General features: G+C 38.8%; 1 protein-coding gene across 3 annotated transcripts in view; it reads right to left on the bottom strand.

Moving 5' to 3' along the window:
* VCL (vinculin) overlaps positions 1-25464 on the bottom strand; it is a 120471-nt gene that overhangs the window by 57830 nt on the left and 37177 nt on the right. For all 3 annotated transcript variants that reach the window (XM_064269744.1, XM_064269742.1, XM_064269743.1), the window contains one exon: positions 17183-17253. In XM_064269744.1, the coding sequence (XP_064125814.1) occupies positions 17183-17253 (71 nt within the window). The remainder of the gene's footprint in view (positions 1-17182; positions 17254-25464) is intronic.

The raw sequence follows: 25464 nt of genomic DNA, 5'->3' as shown, positions 1-25464 counted from the left end.
GTGCTGTCTCATTGGGGGGAGAGCAATTAGGAGTATATAGCAAGGTGTTTATAAAATTTTGTATGTGAGTTCAACTTGATTTGTAAACTTTCACTTAAAGCACAATAAAAATTTTTTAAAAATAGGGATTTGTTCTTGTTTTATACTTTATCGTTGTTGTTGAGAATACACACAGCAGAACACACACCAATTCAACAGTTTCTACATGTACAATCTAGTGATATTAATTACATTCCCTGAGTTGTGCAACCATGCTCATCCTCCTTTTCTGAGTTGTTCCTCCTCCATTAACATAAACTCACTGCCCCATAAGTTACCTATCTTTCCAGTTGTGGTCAATTTGATTCCGTATAGATAGTCCTTAAAAGAGCACAAAACTCAAGGCAGACATTCTGTTAGTTAAGCTAAACTATTGTTTGGTTTTAAGAAGATCTCAATATAGTTTTAATCTGTACTCTTATTATGAGTAAGGTTGAGGGTACTTTCATAATTTTTTAATCCAAAGTAAAGCCACACAGGTAAAAGGTTGCATAAACTTTATGTTCTTTGTTTGAACATAATCCCCCTTCCTGCGCTCCAGATGTAACCATTTTTCTGAACTTTGTGTTAATTATTCCCTTGCTTTTCTTTACATATGTTGTTAATTGTTGTGTGCCCTTGAGTCAGTTCAGACTCACAGCAGCCCTATAGGACAGAGAACTGCCCATAGGGTTTCCAGGCTGTAAATCTTTATGGAAGTAGACTGCCACATCTTTCTCTCACAGAGCAGCTGGTGGGTTTGAGCCACGGATCTTTCTGTTAGCAGCCAAGCACTTTAACCACTGCGCCACCAGGGCTCTTTTTAGATACGTATACCTAAGCAATTTACTGTTTGGATTTGCCGATACTGGAAGCTTAATCAAGAGAACATACCAAGGCATATCATAAATCAAATTGCTTAAAACCAATAATAAAGAGAAAATTTTAAAAATACCCAGAGAAAAATGATACTTTATATACAGAAGAACAAAGACAAGAGTAACATCAGACTTCTCACTGGAAGCAATGCAAGGTGGAATTCAGCAAAGCAGTATCTTTAAAGTACTGAAAGAAAAAAAAAAATCTGTCCATTTAAAGTTCTATACCCAATGAAAATACATTTCAAAAATAAAGAGTTTTTCAGACATACAAAGGCTGAAAGAATTCAGCCTACACTATAAGAAATGTTAACGGAAGTCCTCTATAAGAAGGAAAATAATACCAGATGAAAACTAGGTATATAAAAGGAATGAAGAGCACTGGACACGATAACTATATGGGTAAATACGAAAGACTTTTTTTCTTACTATTTAAATATCTTTAAAAAATAATTCACTGAAACTTTCACAAAAAAAAGTGAAAACACAAGCTACTGAGAGAATATCTTTGGAAATCATACATCCGGTAAGAATCTAATAACGAAAACAGATATAAAACTTCAACAACTTAACAACATAAAAACAAATAACTGAATCATAAAATAGGCAAAAGACTTGAATAGTCATTTCATCAAAGAAAACATTCAAATGGCCACCACACACATGAAAAGAGGCTCAACATCATTAGCCATTGGAGAGATGCAAATCAAAATCACGAAATACCATTTTACTCTCACTAGTTTTTTTTTTTTTTTTTTTTTTAGGATGGCTACGATTTAAAAAATTAAAAAAAAAAAAAAACAGAAAATAATAAATGTTGACGAGGATGTGGGCAAAGTGGAACCCTTATCCATTGCTGGTGGGAATGCAAACTGGTACAGCCATTGTAGAACAACCGTATAACCCAGCAATTCCAGCCCTAAGTATATACCCAAAAGGCTTGAAAGCAGAGATTCAAACAGGTATTTGTATACCACTGTTCACTGAACCACTAGTCACAATAGCCAAAAGGTGAAAACAACCTAAATACCCATCAACAGATGTATGGATAAGCAAAACGTGGTACATATTTACAATGGAAATTACCTAGCCAATAAGAGAAATGAAGCCTTGATATGTGCTCCAACGTGAATGGAGCTTGAAGACATTTTGCTGAGTGAAATAAGTCAATCACAAAAGGACAAATATTCTATGATCTCACTTAAATAAAAAGAACAGGCAAATGTGTAGAGACATAAGTCTGGGGTAGGAGGGAGAGGAAAGGGGGGGAGTTATTGCTTATAGAGTACCGAGTTTTGGTTTACAGTGATGGAAAAATGGCATTAAGGGTAGAGTTGCATGGTCAATTACTGTAATTGCTGTCAGTAAGTTGTACATCTGTAAAAAGTTGAATTGGCAAAAGTTTACGGGTGTGATAGTTACAATGACCAAAAAAAAAAAAAAGGAGTAGCTGCTGAGGCTGTTTACGTACAACCCAACGCCTCATGAGATTTGGTTCATTGATCTGGAAGTTTAGGGTCATAGCTTCATGGGACATCCCAGCTAACTGACCTAATAACATGTTTATTGCTTCTGTTCTACCTCCTAGTTCGCTGCATTGTGCCTGGGGTCTTAAAAGCTTGCAACCGGCCATCCAAGGCCCAACAATTGGTCTCTATATTCCTGGAACAACAGAGGAATAACGAAAGTCAGGAATAGGAGGAAGAAATAGAATGTGTGGCTAATTGCCTCCATGAACAGTGGCCTCTTTTGCCATGAGACCAGAACTGGATAGTGCCTCGCTACCGTTACTGAACACTTTTATCAAAGATTCTATAAAATAATCCTGATCAAAAAAGGGAAAAGAATTACAAATTCTCATGGAACGTAGGCTTTCTATAGACAGTGAGGCTAGATGAACCCCTGAAACTATTGCCCTAAGATAATGTTTAAACCGAAAACATCACCTGAAGTCTTCTTAAAACCAAACAATAGTTTAGCTTAACTAGTAAAGAATGTCTGCCTTAACCATTATGCTCCTTTAAAAACTACATATATGGGATCAAACTGACATAGCAACTCAAAAGATTACGTAGATAGGAACCTTAGGAAGCAGTGAGTTTACGTTAATGGAGAAGGAACAACTTGGAAAAGGAGGGTGGAATGGTTGCGTAACTCAAAGAATGTTATCAATGTCACTAAATTGTACATACAGAAACTGTTGAATTGGTGTATGTTTTGCTATGTATATTCTCAACAGCAACCACAAAAAATAAAATAAATTATAATTAAAAAAGATAATTCGTCGATTGAAGTAAAAACTTTTTAAAAAGTGAACCAAAAATAAATAAACAAATCTGATTTTGCTGACCAATTAAACAATGAGGACTGGCTTTGCCAATGCAGTTGTATAGCAAATGTTTTCTATAAATTAAGTGAGTTAAATTTACATGGAAATATACCTAAGACATGTACATAATACATAATACGGCAGAAAATAGATACTTGGCAACTATTTAAACTTACAATTAAAAAAAAAAAAACGTTTAAATGCAATCTTAAAAATGTTTCAGTGAAATATTTCAAGTCTGAGTTAGACCACTAGTTGAAGGCCACTGACCTCGTTTGAAGGTTTTTTTACACAATCATTCTAACTAAAACACCTCCCCTTCCTCCCTTCTTTTGCTTGGCTAACTCCTAGTTACTCTTAGACTCAACCTTCAAATGCTTCTTGCACCACTTTTCTCTCAAATCTATGGGTACCTCGTCTATGTGTTCCAATGGGATTTATCACACCCTCTCAGTTTAGTTGTCTCTCTCTCCCAAAACACCTTAAGTTCAGAAAGGCCAGGGACCTTGTCCATCTTGTTCATTAATATATTCACAAAGCATAATGTCTGACACATAATAAATGCTCAGTAAATACGTGTTGAATGAATACGTTTTTTACCAAGCAGGGGCAATGAAATAATCATCTGGCCCATAGAAATCATTAACTTTAAAAAAAAAGTCACAAACTTGATTTCACTCCCAAGGAACATAAACCTTAATGCAATTATAGCAAACAAACATAAGCATCACAGAATGCAGTTCTTATGCCACACCTCTTGCCAAGGACCCAGTTACTACATAAGCTTTCCAAATTTGGAAAAACAAAAACAAAAATCAGACAATAGTTAGAAATAACTGTCATGGAGAAAGGAAAAAAAAAAGATGAAATGGAAAAGCTTTGCAGGAATGGTATTGATTCTCCACTAATGGTTCCCTTGTGTGATAAAGTGATAGGGTCAAAACAGACACTGTACCGTTGTTTTTCTACAATAAGACAGCTGATCTGTACATTAAAATTTAATGACATTTATAGGAGCCAAACAAATCCCACCATGACTAACCAGAAGTCAGAAACAGGAAGGAGTCTGTCTTGTCTGTAGAAAATGAGGTTTTATTTAAACATTCAGGCTGCCTGGCCTCTTAAAGTGATCGTCTATTTTATAATAAAAATCTGATTTTTTAAAAAGCCTTTTACAGAATGGCAGTAGGTATAAGGTCAGTTTCCTAAATAATCACACAGCTTAACTACATACTAATAATACTGATTTAGATACTTTAAATCAATCAACTAATACAAGTTAAGACCTTTCCTCTCTGCCTTTGACTCTTCAACCTAAATTACTAGAAGATTCTTATGCTTTCCATCAAATGGACCAACGGCAGCCTCATCGGACCCCTAAATATGCTCACTCTTGACTTACTAATCCATTCTTCCCAGAATTATCACATGCTATAACATCACGCTATACAATTTAAGAGAAAGTGTCCAAACTATTTAGTTCCATGTGATTTCAATTATCATTAATCAAGAAGCTTAAATGTACACTTAGATTTTTAAGAAAAAAACAGACCCAGAGATTATAAGAAGAGTGCCACAAGTCATTTTTAAAGGTGCTTCTTCACTGCATCCAGAAGAGAGTTAATGATCTTAAATTTCTCTAATGAAATTATGTCATATGTTAATGTATCTAACATATCAAGTATCTACTACATGCTTTACAAGTCCTAGAAATAGGGGGAAAAAAAAAATGTCCCTACCTTGAAGGGGTTATCATCTTGGTGGGAGGAAACAGACATGTAAACAAACAAATACAAGTTAGTACTTACAAGCACATGCAGGGCATCCTGAGGAGGCACAAAAGAGGGCGTAGTCAGTTTTACCGGGAAGGTCAGAGAAGTTTTGATGGAGATAAATACAATGTTCCTGCCCTCCAGAGCTCAACACTGCTTATAAAGATGATACTCTTCATAGCACTTCTTTGAGTTATTTTCCCAATGGAATAATACTGATCTCTGTGTGTGTGTGTGTGTGTGTGTGTGTGTGTGTGTGTGTGTGTGTGTGTGTGTGTTCTGTGTCTCTCTCTCACACACACACAAGGCAGGGTGCAGGCAACTCACTCACCTAGACACCAAACAATCTCAATTTTTTTTTATAAAAATCAGTCATCATATCCCAGCTCTCTCATTTAGCCATAAAATGGAGTGAGGGCTTTGGACAAAATAATATAAAGGGAGATGGCCTGATGGGTCTATTTAGACATACTGAATAGCTCTCTAAAACATTCAACAAGTTAAACTTTTACCTCCGAAAAACATGTTCAAGAGAGGGGGACCATTGTCCTACATCACAAGTCACTGTTTTTATAAAATCTGACCTTAGACAGTACAGCCATTTAGGTTATAAACACTGTCACAAAAATGTATTCTGCTTGTTAAAGACTGAACTGCTATGGAGCAGAACACCTGAAAATCTGATTTCATGCAAGTCGGATTAGCCTGGAGCATACCCAAGGAAGCAGGTGTTTACATCTTGGGGCCTCTACTTTAGATGGAGAGAGCTGGGCTGACCACAACCATATTCGATCACACAAAGCACTGACAACACTTGGGAGATAGAAAGGAAACAGAAGTAAGGAAAAGAACGTGATCAGCTGATCAGTAATCTTTCCCCACTGAGGCCACTGCATCCACCCCCTCCTTCACAGCCATTTGCAACCAGGCTGGCCCGGATAGAATTACTTCATTCGCAGGCACAATCAACTGTCAGGGTTATGTCTGCTCTCTTCTTAAGCCTTGCTGAGACCTTCTTTCCCCATCTGGGCAGGGTCTCGCAGAGATCAAGAAAGGCCCAAATCACTTTCAAGTTTCAGAAGCCCATCATATTTATTTATTTTTTATTGTGCTTTAGGTGAAAGTTTACAGCTTGTTAGTTTCTCATACAAAATTTATACACACATTGTTATCTGACCCTAGTTGCTATCTCTATAATGTGACCACACATTCCTCCTTTCCTCCCCGGATTTCTGGTATCCGTTCAACCAGCTCCTATTCCTTTCAGCCTTCTCATCTCGCCTCCAGACAGGAGCTGCCCGTTTAACCTCGTGTATCTACTTGAACTTCTAAGAAGCACACTCTTCACGAGTATCATTTTATGCCATATAGTCCAGTCTATTCTTTGTCTGAAGACTTAGCTTTGGGAATGGTTTTGGTTCTGGGTTAACAGAGAGTCCAGGAGACATGTCTTCTGGGGCTCCTCCAGTCTCAGTCAGACCATTAAGTCTGGTCTTTTTACAAGAATTTGAGTCCTGCACCCCACTTTTCTCCTGCTCCATCAGGGACTCTCTGTTGTGTTCCCTGTCAGAATGGGTCATTGGTGGTAGCCAGGCACCATTTAGTTCTTCTGCTCTCAGGCTGATGGAGTCTCTGATTTATATGGCCTTTCTGTCCCTCGGACTAATATTTTCCTTGTATCTTTGGTGTTCTTCATTCTTCTTTGCTCCAGGTGGGTTGGGACCATTGATGTATCTTAGATGGCCACTGGCTAGCTTTTAATACCCCAGATGCCACTCACCAGAGCGGGATGCAAAACATTTTCTTCATAAACTTTGTTACACCAATTGACCTAGACAGCCCCTGAAACCATGGTCCCTAGACCCCTGTTCCTGCTACACTTTCCTTCAAAGTGTTTGGTTGTACTCAGGAAACTTCTTAGGTTTTGGTTTAGTCCAGTGGTGCTGACTTCCCCTGTACTGTGTGTTGTCCTTCCCTTCACCTAAGATAATTCTTGTCTACTATCTAGTTAGTGAATTCCTCTCTCCCTCCCTCCCCACCCTCATAACCATCAAAGAATGTTTTCTTCTACGTTTAAACCTTTTCTTGAGTTCTTATAATAGTGGTCTCATATAATATTTGTCCTTTTGCAACTGACTAATTTCACTCAGCATAATGCCTTCCAGATGTTTCACAGATTCCTCACTGTCCCTTATTGTTGTGTACTATTCCATTGTGTGACTATACCATAATTTATTCATCCATTCATCTGTCGATGGGCACTTTGGTTGCTTCCAAGTTTTTGCTATTGTAAACAGTGCTTCAGTAAACATGGGTGTGCATATATCTGTTCGTGTAAAGGCTCTTATTTCTCTAGGATATATTCCAAGGAGTGGGATTGCTGCATCATATGGTAGTTCCATTTCTAGCTTTTTAAGGAAGTGCCAAATCAATTTCCAAAGTGGTTATACCGTTTTACATTCCCACCAGCAGTGTGTAAGCGTTCCAGTCTCCCCACAGCCTCTCCAACATTTATTATTTTGTGTTTTTTGGATTAATGCCAGCCTTGTTGGCGTGAGATGGTATCTCACTGTAATTTTGATTTGCATTAAGAAGTCCATTGTATTTAAAAATGAAGACATGCCACAACAGGGCCATTAAAATGGTAGAATGTTTAAGCACTTACATGTAATAATTTAAATTGCCTGGGAAGCATCCTCTTTTAAGACCCTCTCTTTTTCTGTGGTTACAGATATATTCTCATTTGAAGATAATATTAAAGTCCAGGCCCCTCAAGAATATGAAGACTGTGTGAGAGGTTGAGAGGCAGGAGACTCTCTCTGCTTTCCTACTTATTAGACCCTATCCTCGACCAATGGTTTGATAAAGTAATCCACACTTAAGTGAAAAGGACTGCTGAGGCCTCAAAAGCCTCCCTCCACTAGGCATTTAAGCATTTAAAAGTGTTACCCCAAGGAATGAGCACCAGTGAAATTTCAGGCACCAGTGACAGGAAGCCATACTCTCCATCTAAAGCTTATCCAGCATCCCCCCAATAGGAGGCACTGCCTCTCTAATCATCTCATTCCCTCCTTCCATCTTTTTGTTTATCTACATATGATAAAAGAAAATAATAAAGATAATATATATAAAGATTTCAAAAGACTTAGAAAGATGTGTGAAAGATTTTTTTTCTTTTATACACCCTCCCATTTGGCACAAGTACGGCTTTAAAACAGCTGAAGTAGACTCCTTCTGTGGCATCCCAGCACTAGCTAATATGCTTTACTCCTAGAGCTGCCATTTTGAGAAAGGTTGAGGGCGCTCAACCATTAGTCACCCAGAAGCCTGAACGAAGGCACAAGCACAGTCAGTTTTTAGGAGGGAGTCAGGCAGGAACACAGAGTACAGTTTAATGGAGTTCAAGTAGCAAGTGCACAGCACCGAGTCCTCGGTGCACACTGAGTGGTAACACTGACATGATGTTCCAACCCCTGCTCCTATATTTAAAGAGCCTACAGATCTCGGCCATGAACTATTGCCTTCCCTGTCCCAACTCGCTGAGTAAGACACAGTGCAAAGTGGCCTTCTCCTTCTATTAAGGCCAAGCAGTGATAGTGCAGGACGCTGCATGTGCACACCAAAAACTAAAGTTAAAAACCACAATGAGCCATAGTGAAAACACTCAAAACTCCTTAAAGACAACACCAACCCCTTCTTTGCCAGAACATGTACAATTGAAATAATAAAGCTAACTAAATCCTTTTATTTCAGATGAATTAGAAGTGTGGATACCTAAAGACAGAATGAAATGGAATAGACACAATAAAAGGATCTTTTCATTTCTGGAAAAATATACCAAAAACTAACTAGGATGTGGTAAAAAAAAAAAAAAAAGGGTAAGATCTGGAGGTCCAAGTTGACAGCAGGCTAACATCAATCAACAGTACATAAACGAGAAAAGCTAACGTAAATACTTGTGCCCAATCTGGAGTTCTTGGATGATATAAACAGTTAACGAGCTCGGCTATTAGCTGAAAGGTTAGGGGTTGGCATCCGCCAACGTAGTGATCTACTTCTGAGAACCCAGTCATTGAAAGCCCCAGGGAGCCCAATTCTACTCTGACACACAAGTCTACTCAGTGAGGTGCCATGAGTTGCAGGCAACTAGTCAGCAGGTGGTTTTTGTTTTTGTTTTTACTGGTGTGTCTAATTGCTTTTGGTAATTCCAGTTTTTTGTTTTGTTTTGTTTTTTGTTTGTTTTTGGAGGGCAGGACCGGGGTAGTCAATGACCTCATCTGTGAAAATAAAGCAGTTGGATTAAACAATTTTTATGATTCCTTTTAACTTTAAAATTGTATGACTTCACTTTTTTACAGCTTAATAATTACAAAACACTGTAGTACATCACCAATTACATCTGTGATAGTCCTTTTCTGGAAATACTTAGAAGTATAAATTATTATCCTCTACGAGTGGTACAAAGTTAGTACTTCCTGGAGACCAAGGGATGGACTAGATGACTTCCTGGAAGGTTTGACAGGGAAAGAACATGGACTTAGCAGCTGTGAGACCACTAACAGAAAATCTGTCCTGCCACTTACTGGCTGAGTGACCTTGAGTGAATTGAAGTTTGTCAAACCTTAGTCTTCTTATCTGTAAAATGAGTTTATTAATACCTTGGAATTACATGAGAAAAAGAAGATATATAAGCACCCGGACTCCCCTCCCCCAGAAAACCCCCATTGCTATCAAGTCAATCATAGCTCATAGTGACCTCATGTGTTACAGAGTACAACTGCTGCATAGGGTTTCCTTGGCTGTAATCTTTATGGAAGCAGATCTCCAGGCCCTTCTTCCATGAGGCCCCTGGTGGGTTCAAACTGCCAACCTTTAGGTTACTAGTCAAGCTCGAACCGTTTTTGCTACCTAGGGACCTGGCCCAGTAACAGGTACTCAATAAATGTTAGCTCCTTTGGCCCCCTGAGTTCCTTGCAATCACGTGATTTTGATTATTCTGTAGAAAATGGAAACCAAAGTATGTTATGCTTAAAGTTTTGTTTATTTCTTAATCATGAAGGGTATACAAAGTAAACCAAGAATTAAATCCTGCCAAGCTGTTTAGAACTCTTCTACAAGTTTAATAACATGACTTAGAGTTCATCATTGAGAAGACTCAAAACTTCACAAATCATTTTGCTTGAGAAAGTCTGTCAAAATCCGTAGTACCCAGCTATGTTTAATGTAGCAAGTCCAAAGGTGAGCTATTTAAAGTTTGAGAGCTTGCTCTGGGTCAAAAATGCAGCAAGGCAGCACAGATGTGAGTGATTATCTTACGGAAACTTGGTCACCCATGTCATGAAACAAAAACCTTCTCTTATAGAAAGAATCTTACAAAAAGGATCACAAAAAAAGCTTGAGTTAAAAAAACAAAACATTAGAATCACACATTAACCCCGGACAAGCAAAGTGCACTGAGTGGTCTGATCAAAGAAATAATTCTAAATAAGGACATTCTAGGCACTTTCACCCACAAGAGAGTTTGAAAATACAAATTTCATCTCTATTTTGAGTGTCCAAGATCATAATGAAAGAAAAAGCCCAATACAAGGGCTGGTGATCTAAAAATATGACTCTATTACTTTAGTCCCAAAGAGATCTAAATTAAGTATAAGCATGTTTTAATCCTTTTCATATTTCCCGTTTGTACATGAATATCAATAATGGTAAATAATGTAAGTACACACTGTAACTGTGCGGAACTGCTAAAGCTGAAGTGTTGAAACAAGGTCATTTCCCAGGAAACATGGTTAATGGCAATCATGTAGCAATAGTACATCCTCAAAACAAGGCATTTTAGAAACATTCTTTCATTCAATAAGCCTAGATGTTACAATATGTTTCAAAAATAGTCCAAGGCAGTGAATCGATCAAAGTTTTGATGATTTCAGGCTGAGAGTTCAGACCAGCGGGGCCTTGATGATGCAGTGGGTAAGCACTCAGGCTGCTAAACAAAAGGTCAGCAGTTTGAATTCACCAGGCGCTCCTTAGAAACCCTATGGGGTGGTTCTACTCTGTCCTACACAGTGGCTATGAATTGGAATCTACACGATGGCAACGGGTCTTTTGGGGGGTTCAGAGCAGCACTGAGGTAGAAAGTGACAACACTTTATAGTTCTAAATGGTACTGTCATTTGCCTGACAACAGGCAATGTGCACTATTGCCCTTTTCAAGGAGTTCATATCACAAGACCACCTCAGAGAGACATCTTTTAATCACTCAGATACCGAACACCCTTGGGCAGGATCCAAGAACTGCCTTCCTTATTCATTTCGGCTCTATTGCAGGAATAAGAGTGAAATTCCATTGTATAATGCAATGACATTTTTTCTAGGGTAAATAAGACAGTTTGCCATTTTTTCTGTAAGGAATCAATTTGAAGCAAACTCGCACTAACAGAAAATGAATCTGTTCAGTTTGATATACAACTTATTCTCCTTCATAACAGAACTTGCACCCATTATTTACCCTGCATTTGGCCATAAATCTTCCTAAAAAAATTATTTCATCTTGTCATTCTGCTGCTCAAGAACTGCCAAGCTTCTCTGTTGCCCAATTCCAAGTTCCTACCTGGCTTTCAAGGGTCTTCATCGTCTGGCGCAGCCTACCTATCTAAGCTTAGTTCCTGCCAGCCCCAACACAGCTCCTCCTCTCCCCAAAGGCCCCCAGACTTTGCTCATGCTAGTCATCCCACCCAGAATATTGTCCTTCCTTCCCACATCCACCCCTCCCAGGTCTCACCTCTGCCATGCAGCGTGTTTCTACTTCTCCTGCCCGCAATGACAGCACTCTTTCCCTGAATTCCTACTACAGTTAAGGTCAATGCTACAGTTCTTCAACTGGAAACTTCTTGAAGTCAGGGAGCAACTTCTTTCTTTTTTCTCTGCGACGACAGCTTTCCACTTTTGTTACTCCATGATACATAAAAGAATAATATCTACATGACATACCCCGATGGGTATACTTGGGATTATGTACAATTCCCAGCCACGCAGCTGTCAACTCCACTAATTTCTCTCCTACCAAAGAAAACCCTGTGGAGCACAGTTCTACTCTGATCACCGGGAGTCAGAATTGACTCCACAGCAACTGGATTTTTGTTTTTTGCTTTTTGGTTAAAGAAAGCAGAATAAAAAGCAGTGAGTGAGTACATTATACTTCAATAAAGAGGTAAAGAAAAAAAAACCTAGTGAGTGGGAATGAAAGGGCTTTCATATCAGTGTGACCTTAAATATGCTCAATTTACTCTTCAAAAAAAAGTAAGGCATTTGCAAATGTTGGCACTTTACTGCCACCAATAAATTACTTGTAATACAACTCACAAGTGATTATTCCTAAGACACTGGCAAGAACTGCTATTCTACGTAGCACTTAGCATTCTAGACACATAGATGGCAATCAATAAATACTTAATTAACCAATTAGTATGTCAGCCCATTAATCAATCAATCATACATAAGTATTAATTACTGCTGCTGCCACCTGATGAAGATGATGACAACCACGTAAACTACAAACACAGAGTACACTAGCTGACTCTTGCAGACAGACTCTAAATGAATACCTTACAGAGTGAATATGACCAATATTCAAACAGTACAGCATGGCCGTTGCACTTCTGAAGCTTATGACAATTGCAACAGTTTCTATGGCAATCATCATGCAGCCCTATACTTCTTGTGTAACAGTGTGGCTATTGCTGTAATTCTGGGTGAAATTAGTAAATTGTAAACTTCACCTGCCAGTGCAGTCAAGGATCAGATAACTCTTGCTCCACCAAGAGAAACCCTTCCTATGACAAAGCAAATCTTGCTCTATATTAAAATGGTTCTCACTTTTACAAGAAGAAATCAATCGACTACTGGGAGTCCTTCAACAACAATTATCATATAAATATATAATTCTTTAACTGCTATTACAGATTATCCAACATTATATTAAAACCAAAAGCCAAACCCACTGCTGTCAAATTAATCGTGACTCATAGCGTCCCTACAGGACAGAGTAGAACCTCCCCACAGGGTTTCCAAGGAACGCCTGGTGGATTCAAACTGCTGACCTCCTGGTTAGCAACCATAGCACTTAACCACTATGCCACCAGTCCAACATTATCATACGCCCTTAATTGCCAGTTACACAAATAGCCTACGATTTGATTTTGAAACACTCCTCCCCTTCCCCCACCTCCCAAATCCTGAAAATGTCATATCCTTCCCTGAAAAATCTTGAAATACATACTGGATGGCTTAGGTATAAATTTATCTACAGGCCAAGAGTCTCCTGTTTTCTTTAACTGTGATGTCCTAACATTCTACAAGTAGAGATTAATCTAAGAATAAAAATTTTAACTTCTTTTATCCTTTAGTGTTGCCTAAGCAGCCACTATTTAGAAACCTTTGTAAAAGTAGACTAGAGGGAGCTTCGGTCCATCATGTCCTGGAAACTTCCAAACATCAACCAAACAGCCCGAAAGAATGTCCTACTCAACAGTTCCAAGGATGACACTAATTGCTTCCATCTGTTTCCCTCTCTGTCCCCTCCCCCTCCAAGCCAAGGCATCTACCAAAGTTATTTTCTGCTTCATTCTACACTCTAAGTGTAATCAAGAGGCATCGTGTTTTAAATTGTTGAATATTTCCCCCAAATGTGTGAGATAACCATGGCCATATTGTTGTTTGTACTCTAGGCTATTTTCGAGAAACATTTCAGAATGTGGTATATTATTTATTTTTAAAAACTGCTTAGTAAATTTTTTAGTTGGTCATAGTACACTATTTTTCCCTGAGTCTCCAAGGACAGCAGGGTGTTTTCTCCCAGGTGGCACAAAGGTTAAAATCCCAGAATGGTTTCACTCATTGATGATCCTTGCCTGCATCAACTGTTTCATTAAAAGTTGCACAATGATGATTTTCTGTCATTCCTTCCACATTTACTGGCTAGAACTCCCCTCAACAACTAAGGCTATTAGGGTACCCTGAAATAACGTATGTACGGAAAAGGCTGCATAAATGCTTAATTCTTTCCTTTTAATTACCAATTTTCAGAATAAGGGATTGGTATCCTAGTTGCCAGCAAAAGTGATCAAAGAAGTTTTGTTTTGTTTGTACTTAAGTACCTACTCTTTTGAAAACTTTAACACCATCAGGGCACACTCCTCTTTCATTTTTCTAAGTCCCCAAGGAAGCCTTTGAGAGCACACAGCATATTTCAAAGGTTCTCTGGTATAGAATAGACACAGTTTCCTGAAGAAATTAATCTACCAATCAAATGATATTCAGAGACTAGAATCTCAGGGTTTAAAGGAACCATTTTTAGGGTCATCTAGTCTAACTACAACCTGATGTTGAAACCCTCTATACACACTATCTCACCATGCTCTGTACCTTCCAGGGGATAAGGGACAACCTGGTACAAGCTACCCATGTTTTTAATATAAAGTAAATATACAAGTTTGATTATAATGTTTAACAGGTAGCACAGGACTCCTCTTATATAACCACACTGATGGAATGGCACACAAAGTACATTCATGGAGTTTAGAGCTGGAAGAACCCTGGAGATCACCAAATCCAATGAAAACCAAAAAAACAAACCCAGTGTCGTCGAGTCGATTTCGACTCATAGCGACCCTATAGGACAGAGTAGAACTGCCCCATAAAGTTTCCAAGGAGCGCCTGGCAGATTCAAACTGTTGACTCTTTGGTTGCAGCCATAGCACTTAACCACTACACCACCAGGGTTTCCAAATCCAATGAAAGCAAGTTTAAAAGAAAAAACAAACCACTGCCATAAAACAGGTTCTACAAAAACCAGATGCTTCCTGTACCTTACTTCCTGACACATGAAGACATTTTGCAGTACTAACAGAAATGCATTTCTACAGAGCCCCATGGAAGCAGCAGTCAAGAAATTAAACGATGAATTGCACTGGGCAAATCTGCTGCAAAAAAATCTCTTTAAAGTGTTGAAAAGCAAAGATGTCACCTTGAGGACTAAGGTGCACCTGACCCAACCCTGGACAATGGATAAGTAAGAATGAAGAAGAATTGATGCATTTGAATCATGGTGTTGGCGAAGAATATTGGAATACACCAGGGACTGCAAGAACAAACAAATCTGTCTTGGAAGAAGTACAGTCAGAATGCTCCTTAGAAGCAAGGATGGCAAGACTTCACCTCACGTACTTTGGACATGTTCTCAGGAGGGACCAGTCCCTGCAGAAGGACATCATGCTAGGTAGAGGATGAGCAAAAAAGAGGAAGACCCTCAATGAGATGGATTGGCACAGTGGCTGCAACAATGAGCTCAAACGTAGCAACGATTTCGAGGATGGCACAGGACTGGACAGTGTTTCATTCTGTTGCGCACAGGGTCGCTCTAAGTCAGAACCGACTCAACAGCACCTAACGATAAACAACATTTCTATAGAAGCACCCACTCAAGTAAATTAGAAATAAGAATGTATCAATATGGGTAAAAATTTTGCATCTTTTCAATAGAAATAATAGAACACAAACCAAAAAAACCATACCCATTACCACTGAGTCATTTCTGAATCATAGCAACCCTGTAGGGTTTCCAAGGAGCAGATGGTGGATTCAAACTGTCGACTTCTGGGTTAGCAGCCAAGCTCTTAACCACTGTGCCACTAGGGCTCAATAGAACATAAACCAAACCAAAACCAAACCTACTGCCGTAGAGTAGATTCCGAATCATAGCGACCCTATGGGACAGAGTAGAACTGCCCCATAGAGTTTCCAAGGAGGGCCTGGCGGATTCAAACTACCGACCTCTTGGTTAACAGCCGTCGCACTTAACCACTATGCCACCAGGGTTTCCAATAGAACATAAGGAGGATAAAAATAACACTTTTAGCTTTATTTGAAAATATAACATACACACAGAAAATTACATAAAAATATGTATAATGAATGATCTTCAAAAAAAAAAAAAAACCACATAACCCATCCTCCAAGTCAAGAAATAGAACAGCATTTCTTTAGAAGTTCACGTGTGCCTCTCCCTAAGGATGACCTCCTCCCTCCCTCCCAGAAGCACCACTACCCTGACCTTTGTGATGATTTCCTTGCTTATCCTTATCATTTTAAGACATGAACAGGCATCTCTAAACAATGTAATTTATTTCTGCATATTTCTGAACTTTAAATAAATGGAACCTATGTATCTACAGCTCATTTCTCTCAATTGTTTTTGAGATTTCATTCATTAATTTTTTATTACAGCTTAATATTCCAATTTATGTCTAATGCCATGATTGTTTTTGTCTATTATACTTTAGATAGACAATGAAGTCATTATGAACAATGCTAATTTTTTTATATAAATCCTGATATGAGTATACACAAGCAACACACTTGAGAGTGACATTGCCTCTCTTCAATTTTATTAATTCCAAACTATTTTCCAAAGTGGCTGCACCAATTTACATTCACAACAGCAGTGTACAAGAGTTCTAGTTCCTCCACATCGTCATCAACAACGGATATCATCAGTGTTTAATTTAGGGGTTTATAATAGCACAATTTGCACTTCAGTGATGACAAATAAGGTAGAGTGCCTTTTCATATGTTTACTGGCCATTTGGAATTCCTCTCTTTTCATGTACCTATTCAAATCCTTTGCCTTTTTTTTTTTTTAATTGAATAGTTTTGTCACATTCTTATTGACTTGTAGGAGTTTGTCTTATGCATCATCAGCCTTTACCTTTACATAGTACTTGAATGCAACATAGAACAAAGCTATCAGTCAAAGATGACAAAATCAAGAATGTGAGATGCTTTATCTCATCAAAAGTTAGTATCTCTGCTTCTTCTATGTAGGATATATCAAATTGTCTAGAAGTTATTTGTAGGAGCATTAGGCAATATATAAATGTAACTTCAATTTAAAATGCTATGAAATATGTTATGACATTTTTTTTTATTTATATCTGTTATTCTTTCCTCTCCAAAGGGGTTTAGTATAAAATTCAGATTTATACATACATAATATGTTTCCAAATCCTTTCTATTCCAAAAAACAAAACTTAGAAGACATGGTTTTTTAATAAATTATGATGTCAAAAATGCCTAGTACCAATGACTGAAATCAACAGTAGGACACCAGAGCGTTTTTAATTACTCACTTAATAAATGCTGGTGGCATGTCTCTCTTCAAAATCTGATCCTCGGTGGTTTGAACAGTCTCTTTTCCAACCTATGGGGGGAAAGAGTCATAGTTCAAATCTAAATTCTCAAACTAAAAACAAAAAACCTATTTAAATATATTTGAAACATATACTTTACACATAAATCTACCATTGAAGTTTCTTAATTCAAAGGAAATTTCTGGATTTTTTTGAAAATTATTAAGATTGTTCCCATATGCTTCCACGATATAATTGGATAATAATACAGCGTACAAACATAATGTTACATATAGTACACCTTCTCCAGAGAAGTTAATTTGAAGACATCATTGAGCACAGTGAGAAAAAAAGAGAAATTCATCATTTAGAATAGATTTGCAGATGTACATGTGTTTACCTAACAAACTCTGCTACATTTCTAAAAAAACAAAAAAACCTGTTGCTGTCAAGACAATTCCAACTCATAGCAATCCTACAGGACAGAGTAGAACTGCTCCATAGGGTTTCCAAGGCTGTGACCTTTCAGAAGTAGATTGCCAGGCCTGTCTTCCAAGGCTCCTCTGAGTGGATTTGAACCTCCAACCTTTCGGGTAGTAGCCAAGCACTTAACTACTCGTGCCACCCAGGGAATCCTTCACTCTGGGTTATTTAGGTGCAATTATTATCTACCTAATAATTTTAGTAATTGTCTGTCACTGTATCCATAAAACCAAACCCAGTGCCGTCCAGTCGATTCCGACTCATGGTGACCCTACAGGACAGAGTAGAGCTGCCCCATAGCGTTTCCAAGGAGCACCTGGAGGATTCAAACTGCCGGCCCTTTGGTTAGCAGCTGTAGCACTTAACCACTATGCCATCAAGGTTCTGAAAACTTTATATATCATCCAAAAACAGTGGCGGAAAGTAAGAAAATATTTTAAAATATTAAAACTTATACTAACTGGATTCTGTGTATGTGCACATGTGTGTATGGGGCTCATACCTTCTTCAAAATTATTTCTGTGCAGGGTTTGGATGTCAGTTTTCCTTTTGTTATATCAAGTATCGTATACACAAGAAGTAAGCTTTAATATAGTGAAGGGTGAAATTCACCCATTTTATCAATATAAAGCTACCGAGAAGTGTAAAATCACAAAAATAAAGCATTTTAATGCAGAAATCTATTTTAAAAAACTTAAACTCAGAATGTGAAGTATCGTAAACCTGTTACTTAACCATTTAACTTGACTTAGTTTAAAAAAAGAAAAAAGAAAGAAAATCCCTAAATGCACAGTAAATCAGTTAAAGAAAATAACACAATAAACTACTCTCAGGGAATACAAGTCATACATAAGTTAATGAATACAAGATTTCCTCTCAAGCTAATAGCTCAGAAAAAGCAGCACACAGATACCACTGTGTAGTAGTGCTTTTGTAGACAATAGGCCGTCTGTATCATAATAGAAGCCTTTCAAATCAGCAGCTGGTTCTCCAGAGTTTCTCAGATCAAAACATGACAGAATATTTCCAGATGTATTGTTCACTATTTTTCCAGCTGAAAACCAACCATTCAAAAAGCTGTGGGTCAGTACTTCATGAAGGAAAAGATGACGTTCAGCCACAAAGTTGCTGGTTCGTATTAAGTATAAAGGGCCTAGAAGGAAAGTCACATTTAGGCACTTGGAAAATCCTTTTATTATACATATGTATAGAGAGACAGAAAAGAGGAAGGGAGAGAGTTCTTCTCACATCTCCTTTAAAAAGCATTAATTCAGTGTTAATAAACATTTACTGAGCACAACTATGTGTGCCAGCCACAGTTCTAGGAACTGGGGATAGAGCTGTGAATAAAAACAAGTTTTGTACTCTTACAGAATTTATATTCTAGTATGGGTAGACAGACACTGCACAAGTAAACGAATAACAAATAAGATTAGTCCACACAACACGGATGAATCTGGAGAGTATTATGCTGAGTGAAATGAGTCAATCACAAAAGAACAAATACTGTATGAGACCACTATTATAAAAACACATGAAAATGTTTCCACACAGAAAGAAATAATCTTGGGTAGTTATGAGAGAGGGGAGGGCTGAGGAGGGGAAAAACACTAACTAGACAATAGGTTAAGTGGTAACTTTGGTGAAGGGTAAGATAGTACACAATGCTGGGCAAGTCAGCACAACTTGACCAGGTGAAAGTCATACAAGCTTCACAAATATATCCAAACACCCTGAGAGACTGACATACTTGGCTGAGGGCTGGAGGCCATGGTCTTGGGGAATATCTAGCTCAATTGGCATAACATAGCCTATAAAGAAAATGTTCCACATTCAACTGTGGTGAGTAGCAACTGGGGTCTTAAAAGCCTGCAAGTGGTCATCTAAGATATATCTACTGGTCCCATCCTGGCTGGAGCAGAGGAGAATGAAAAAGACCAAAGACACAGGGGAAAGATTAGTCCAAAGGACTAAAGGACCACAACTACCATAACCTCCACCAGACTGAGCCCAGAACAACTAGATGGTGCCCTGTTACTACCACTGGCTGCTCTGACAGGGATCACAATAGGGTGCCAGACAGAGTGGGAGAAAAATGTAGAACAAAATTCCAATTCACATACACACAAGACCAGGCTTGCTGGTCTGACAGAGACTGGAGAAACGCCAAGAGTATGGCTTCTGGACACCTTTTTAACTCAGAACTGGTATCACCTCTGATGTTCACCCTTCAGCTAAAGATTAGACAAGTCCATAGGGCCAATAATAACATATATGAGGAACGTGCTTCATAGTTAAATTCATGCATAGGAGCCTAATGGGCACACCAGCCCAAATGCAAAGACAAGAAGGCAGGAAGGGACAGGAAAACAGGACAAATGGAAATAGGGAACCCGAGGCAGAGAAGGGAAGAGTATTAAACATCCTGGGGTGGGCAACCAATGTCACAAAACAATTCGTGTATTAACTGCTTAATGAGAAACTGATTTGTTTTGTAAACTTTCACCTAAAGCACAATTAAAAAAAAAAGATAATTCCAGATAATAAGAATGATACCCTAAACAGTGGCGCAGGAGTAGGAGTCTACGTTTGTTAAAGAAGGTGTCTTTGAAGAGGTAACCTGAGGCCTTGAAGCTGAGAAGGAACCACCCAAGGAAGACCTAAAAAATGCTAGGAAAGAACAATTCAGACAAAAGCAGTGGCAATAAAAAGGCCCCAGAGTCTTAAATGCTAACAAGTGGCCAGTTAACATGCATCAATTGGTCTCAACCCACCTGGATCAAAGGAGAATGAAGAACAACAAGGTCACACGGTAACTATGAGCTCAAGAGACAGAAAAGGCCACATGAACTAGAGACTTACATCATCCTGAGACCAGAAGAACTAGATGGTGCCCGGCCACAACCGATGACTGCCCTGACAGGGAGCACAACAGAGAACCCCTGAGGGAGCAGGAGATCAGTGGGATGCAGACCCCAAATTCTCATAAAAAGACCAGACTTAATGGTCTGACTGAGACTAGAGGAATCTCGGTGGTCTTGGTCCCCAAACCTTCTGTTGACCCAGGACAGGAACCATTCCTGAAGACAACTCATCAGACATGGAAGGGACTGGACCATGGGTTGGAGAGAGATGCTGATGAAGAGTGAGCTACTTGTATCAGGTGGACACTTGAGACTGTGTTGGCATCTCCTGTCTGGAGGGGAAATGGGAAGGTAGAGAGGGTTAGAAACTGGCAAAACGGTCACAAAAGGAGAGACTGGAAGGAGGGAGCGGGCTGACTCATTAAGGTGAGAATAAAGGGGAGTATGCAGTAAGGTGTATATAAGCTTATATGTGACAGCCTGACTTGATTTGTAAACTTTCACTTACAGCACAATAAAAATTATTTAAAAAAAAAAAAAGGCCCCAGAGCAGGAAAGACTGGGTGTATTCAATGAACCAGAAAGAAAACAGCGTGGCTGAAGCCTAGTGAGTGAGGGAAGCATGGTATAGTGATGAGGCCAGGAAGGAAGGCAAGGGCCAGATCAGAGAGAACCCTTTGGGCCAGGCCAACTCCACAGCAGCTAACAACCACAGCAGGTGTTTGGAATCTTTTCTAAGTGCAATAGAAAATGGGTTCTACACAAGAGATTGATACGATCTGATTTAGTTTTTAAAAGGTCATTTTGCCCGCTATGTGGAGAACTGACTGGAGGGAAGAAGAAGGGAAGCAGGGTGACCAGTTAGGAGGCTACTGCAGTAGTCAAGGGGAGGGATGGTAGCGACTTAGATGGAGATGGGGAAAAGAACAGAACTGGAGGTAGAACTAAAAGGACTTGCTGGTGGACTGGACAGGGTGGGGAACGGGAGTGGACCGAGGGAAAGAGAGAAATAAAAAATGCCTTCTAGGTCACGTAAGGAAACCCTGGTGGTGTAGTGGTTAAGAGCTATGGCTGCTAACCAAAAGGTCAGCAGTTCGAAACCACCAGTCGTTCCTTGGAAACCCTATGGGGCAGTTCTACTCTGTCCTTTAGAGTCATTATGAGCTGGAATCGACTCGATGGCAACGGGTTTAGGTCAAGAAAATGCCTTGGTCAAATAAATGAAATGTTTAAAGAAAATGTCTTCAAATGTAGTAATGCTAGAAGGCTCTTACACGGCAAAGATTTATCATTAAAAGATAAAACCATTAAAACAGTTCTGCAAATAACAAAGATTCTGACCCCAGTAGAGGTAATTACTAAAGAATGAATTTCATTTAATTACCTTATGCCTTTTTTCTAAGGGTAGGGTCAGGTAGGGAAAGAGAAATGGATAATAATAACATAATCGAGAGTTACTTATTTAAAAGCTTCTTTTGTTTTTTAAGTTTTTTTAGTGACAGGCACTAAATCTGATTTCCTTATTTAAGCTGCCTGCATTCACACTTGTAGTGATAAAAAAAAAAACGTTACCAACAACTTGACCCTGTAGGACAGAGTAGAACTGTCCCATGGGGTTTCCAAGCAGCAGCTGGTGCATTCGAAGTGCCAAACGTTTGGTTAGCAGATGATCTCTTAACCACTGTGCCCCCAGGGCTCCATGCTCTGATTCTCAATACACTCAGATTGGAATTAGGTTAGGTACAATGAACGGTCCTATTAATAACATATAAAACATGACTGTTCAGAATGAATGCCATTTTTACTTGGGGAATTGGCGGTGTTGTCCAATAGGACTTTCTGACATGGTAGGAATGCTCTCTTTAATCTCTCCGCTGCCCAGCAAGGTAGCCATTAGTCACAGGTGGCTACTGAGCACTTAAAATGTAGATAGTGTAAGTGAGGAACTGAATTTTTACTTTTATTTCATTTTAATTAATTTAAATTGCCACATTTGGCTAGTGGCTACCATATTAGAAAGTACAGGTCTACAGGAATCTCGTGGTCTTCCAAACCTGGTCCTTCTACCTCCAAACTCTTTCCTCTTCTAGTCCATTCTTCACATACCTGCTAGACTAATCTTCATTTATGCCTTTGCTATGTGGTCTCTTCACAGAAGAAAGGACCTAGGCATGGAAAGATAGCAGCAGCTGCCAGGCAGAGAAGAGAGGGATCAGACAGCCCAAGCAGCAAGAACAGCACAGGCAAAAGCCCAGATGTGTTTGAGTACATGGTTGACTGGACAAGAAAGAGGCTGGTATGGCTTCTGCAAAGGAAACAAGGCCAGAAAGGGAGTTCAAGTCAGCCTGGGAAGGGCTTTGGATGCCAAATGAAGGCAGAGAGGATTATGTAACTTGATCTGCCCATTCATTCAAAGGTTGTCATCCTCTGTTCTAGATCTTTCCAAGTCAGCATTCTATCACTGAAGTATCAAGTTGAGAACTTCTAAAACCAGTTTCTAAAGATATACAAGACCAGGAAAGCATCTCCTATTTGTGAACAACTAGCAAAGCCTGTCTAGGACGGCAGAAGACAAAGCTTCAAGCTTTTAAGCCATCAATCAGGAGATGACAGGAAACGCATCTTTCTCCTCTCTCCCCACACCATCAAAACAGAAACAGTTCCTATAGCACTCATAAAAATACAGTACAGCAAACAACTAAGAAAGGGACTCATTCATAAAATGTTCTTTGTTAACTAGCAGGAGTCATCATGACTTGTGGGAAAACATTATTTCTGGAGGTTAGCCTTAGTGTCAGGATGCAAGTAATTCCCAATATAGTCTACAGCTTTTCAAAAATTCATGTCAACAATACGGTAATCCTAACAAATGTTTCTCTAACCTGTGCAACACCAGGACTTGAACTGCTTTTTTAGTAGTTAAGCCATATGTTTTTATTACATACATGTTAAGAACGCATGCATGGGAATTTGGAAACTAATGGCTATGTGACCTAATTAAATAAGTCATTTAATCACTCAAATATTTCTTCTATCACTATGCGATCTCTCTTGGTGCTTCCTTGTCTACTAGGGTTCACCAAACTCTCTTTTAGCCTCTCAGATAAAGGAAACTCATCTTTGACCCTTATCTTTTCTATCTTAAACTCTCGTTTACCACTTCAAATTCTTTTTGGGAACAAGACAACATGTAATATGATTAATAAATACAAAATTTAAAGGCTCTCACTTCCTGAATATTTTGTCTATATGTTTTATGATTATGAGACTCAACTAAATTAGATGCCTGATTTTTTAATCTTAATATAAATCTTATTTCCTCTTTTTTTTAAAAAAAGAAAAACTGATAAGTTAAGGGGTAAGAAAAACACAAGAGGAAAGAATCACAAGCAGGTATTAGTTACAGTCTAAGTTCTGAGCAGGATTTTCAGGTTAGCGTTTAACAGCAAGCCTTTTGGAGGGATTTAACTTTAATTTTTTTAACTTTATAGTAAAGGTATTTTATTGCTTCTAAACTTTACTCCAATGCTGAGAGAATCTCGGACCTGTTGATTCTATTCACTGCAAAAATTCTCTTTTACTTTCTTCTTCCGAGAATTGTCTTTATTTAGCTCATGAAGCCTGATTCCATTCAATTCAATAAACAGGCAGTAAGTGCCAACTATGTGTCCCCTAGGTGGTAGGAAGAGAATGAGATAAGAAATAAAACATTCGTAGACACATGAACTGAAATCATGGTAGTGAATGACTCAGCGGCCGAGGGGCACTTTTAGGGGCTTGGCAGGAAGCCTTGTTTCTTCTGAAGAGCTCTTACTTTGTTCACTAGTTAATTTAAATATCTTTTGTTCAACATGTGACTTTTGTTTAAAATTCTATCTGTGGTGTCTTTTATCTTTTGCTGTTGTTATTATTACTCCTTTCATCACAACCTACTCAATTTGGTTTAGTAATGTAGAGATTTGGTTTCTTTCTAGCAAAAAAAAAAAACCTCAACTGGTTCAACTAGCTACTAAAAAATATGCTAATGTAGATGTCTCCCTTAGCTAGCTTATGCGTAACAGTAAGACAAAACACAATATGGAGGACTTGTACTACAGATTTGTATAGTACAAGTGGTAACTATAGAGTATTACATTAAAAATATGGTGGGAGATGCTAGCCAACAGAGGTTCTTAATGTATTTAGACAACAGGACAACACAGGATGAAAATGCAAACCTAGCTTTTACAGTGGCCTAAGCTTTGGGGCCCACTAATTGTGACCAGACAAGCGAATGTGCACCCATCCACCTAGTCTGGCTCAAATCCATGTCTCATATGACGTGTTAGGCTGATCAATGCATTATAATGAACAGCCATTCCAATGTACAGCTGGGCCCAGTGCCAGGTCTAGGCCATACAAGAATAATAATAATCTATGTGACCCACCATTAGCAACCTACCATCAGCAACACATTCACATTGTTTTCCTGCAGCGGTGACAGACTTGTGCTGATCCATCCACTCCCGCACTAGCATCCTTTGCATCATTCACAAGTCAGTCAGCCAGAGTCAGGTTAAATAGCTACATGCCCAGAAAAATTAGGACTCTATCCTACTCTGATCTCATTCATTCATTCATTTAAGTAGTTATTGAGCAATTCCTATATGGTAGATCCTGTGTACATCACCATGTGTCACGGGGATACCAAAATAAGTGAGACTCCGTCCTTGCCTTTCATAGATAAGACGTGCGCTTAAACAGTTGCAAGGCAAGGTAATGCATGCTCTAAGAGTTACATCCCGGTTTCAGCTCTGTGTCGGTGAAGCAAGGGAGGGTTTACAGAGGAAAGGAAGGTCTAGGAAGATGAACTAGAGTTCTTCAGATCTACATAATGGGATTAGGGGTAGAAACGAGACCTTTCCAGTTAGTGGGTCAGTTTATATGAAACCACGG

The sequence above is a fragment of the Loxodonta africana genome, chromosome 16, assembly GCF_030014295.1.
Source record: "Loxodonta africana isolate mLoxAfr1 chromosome 16, mLoxAfr1.hap2, whole genome shotgun sequence".
NCBI classification, from domain to species: domain Eukaryota; kingdom Metazoa; phylum Chordata; class Mammalia; order Proboscidea; family Elephantidae; genus Loxodonta; species Loxodonta africana.
This window is presented reverse-complemented; position numbering and strand designations above follow the sequence as displayed.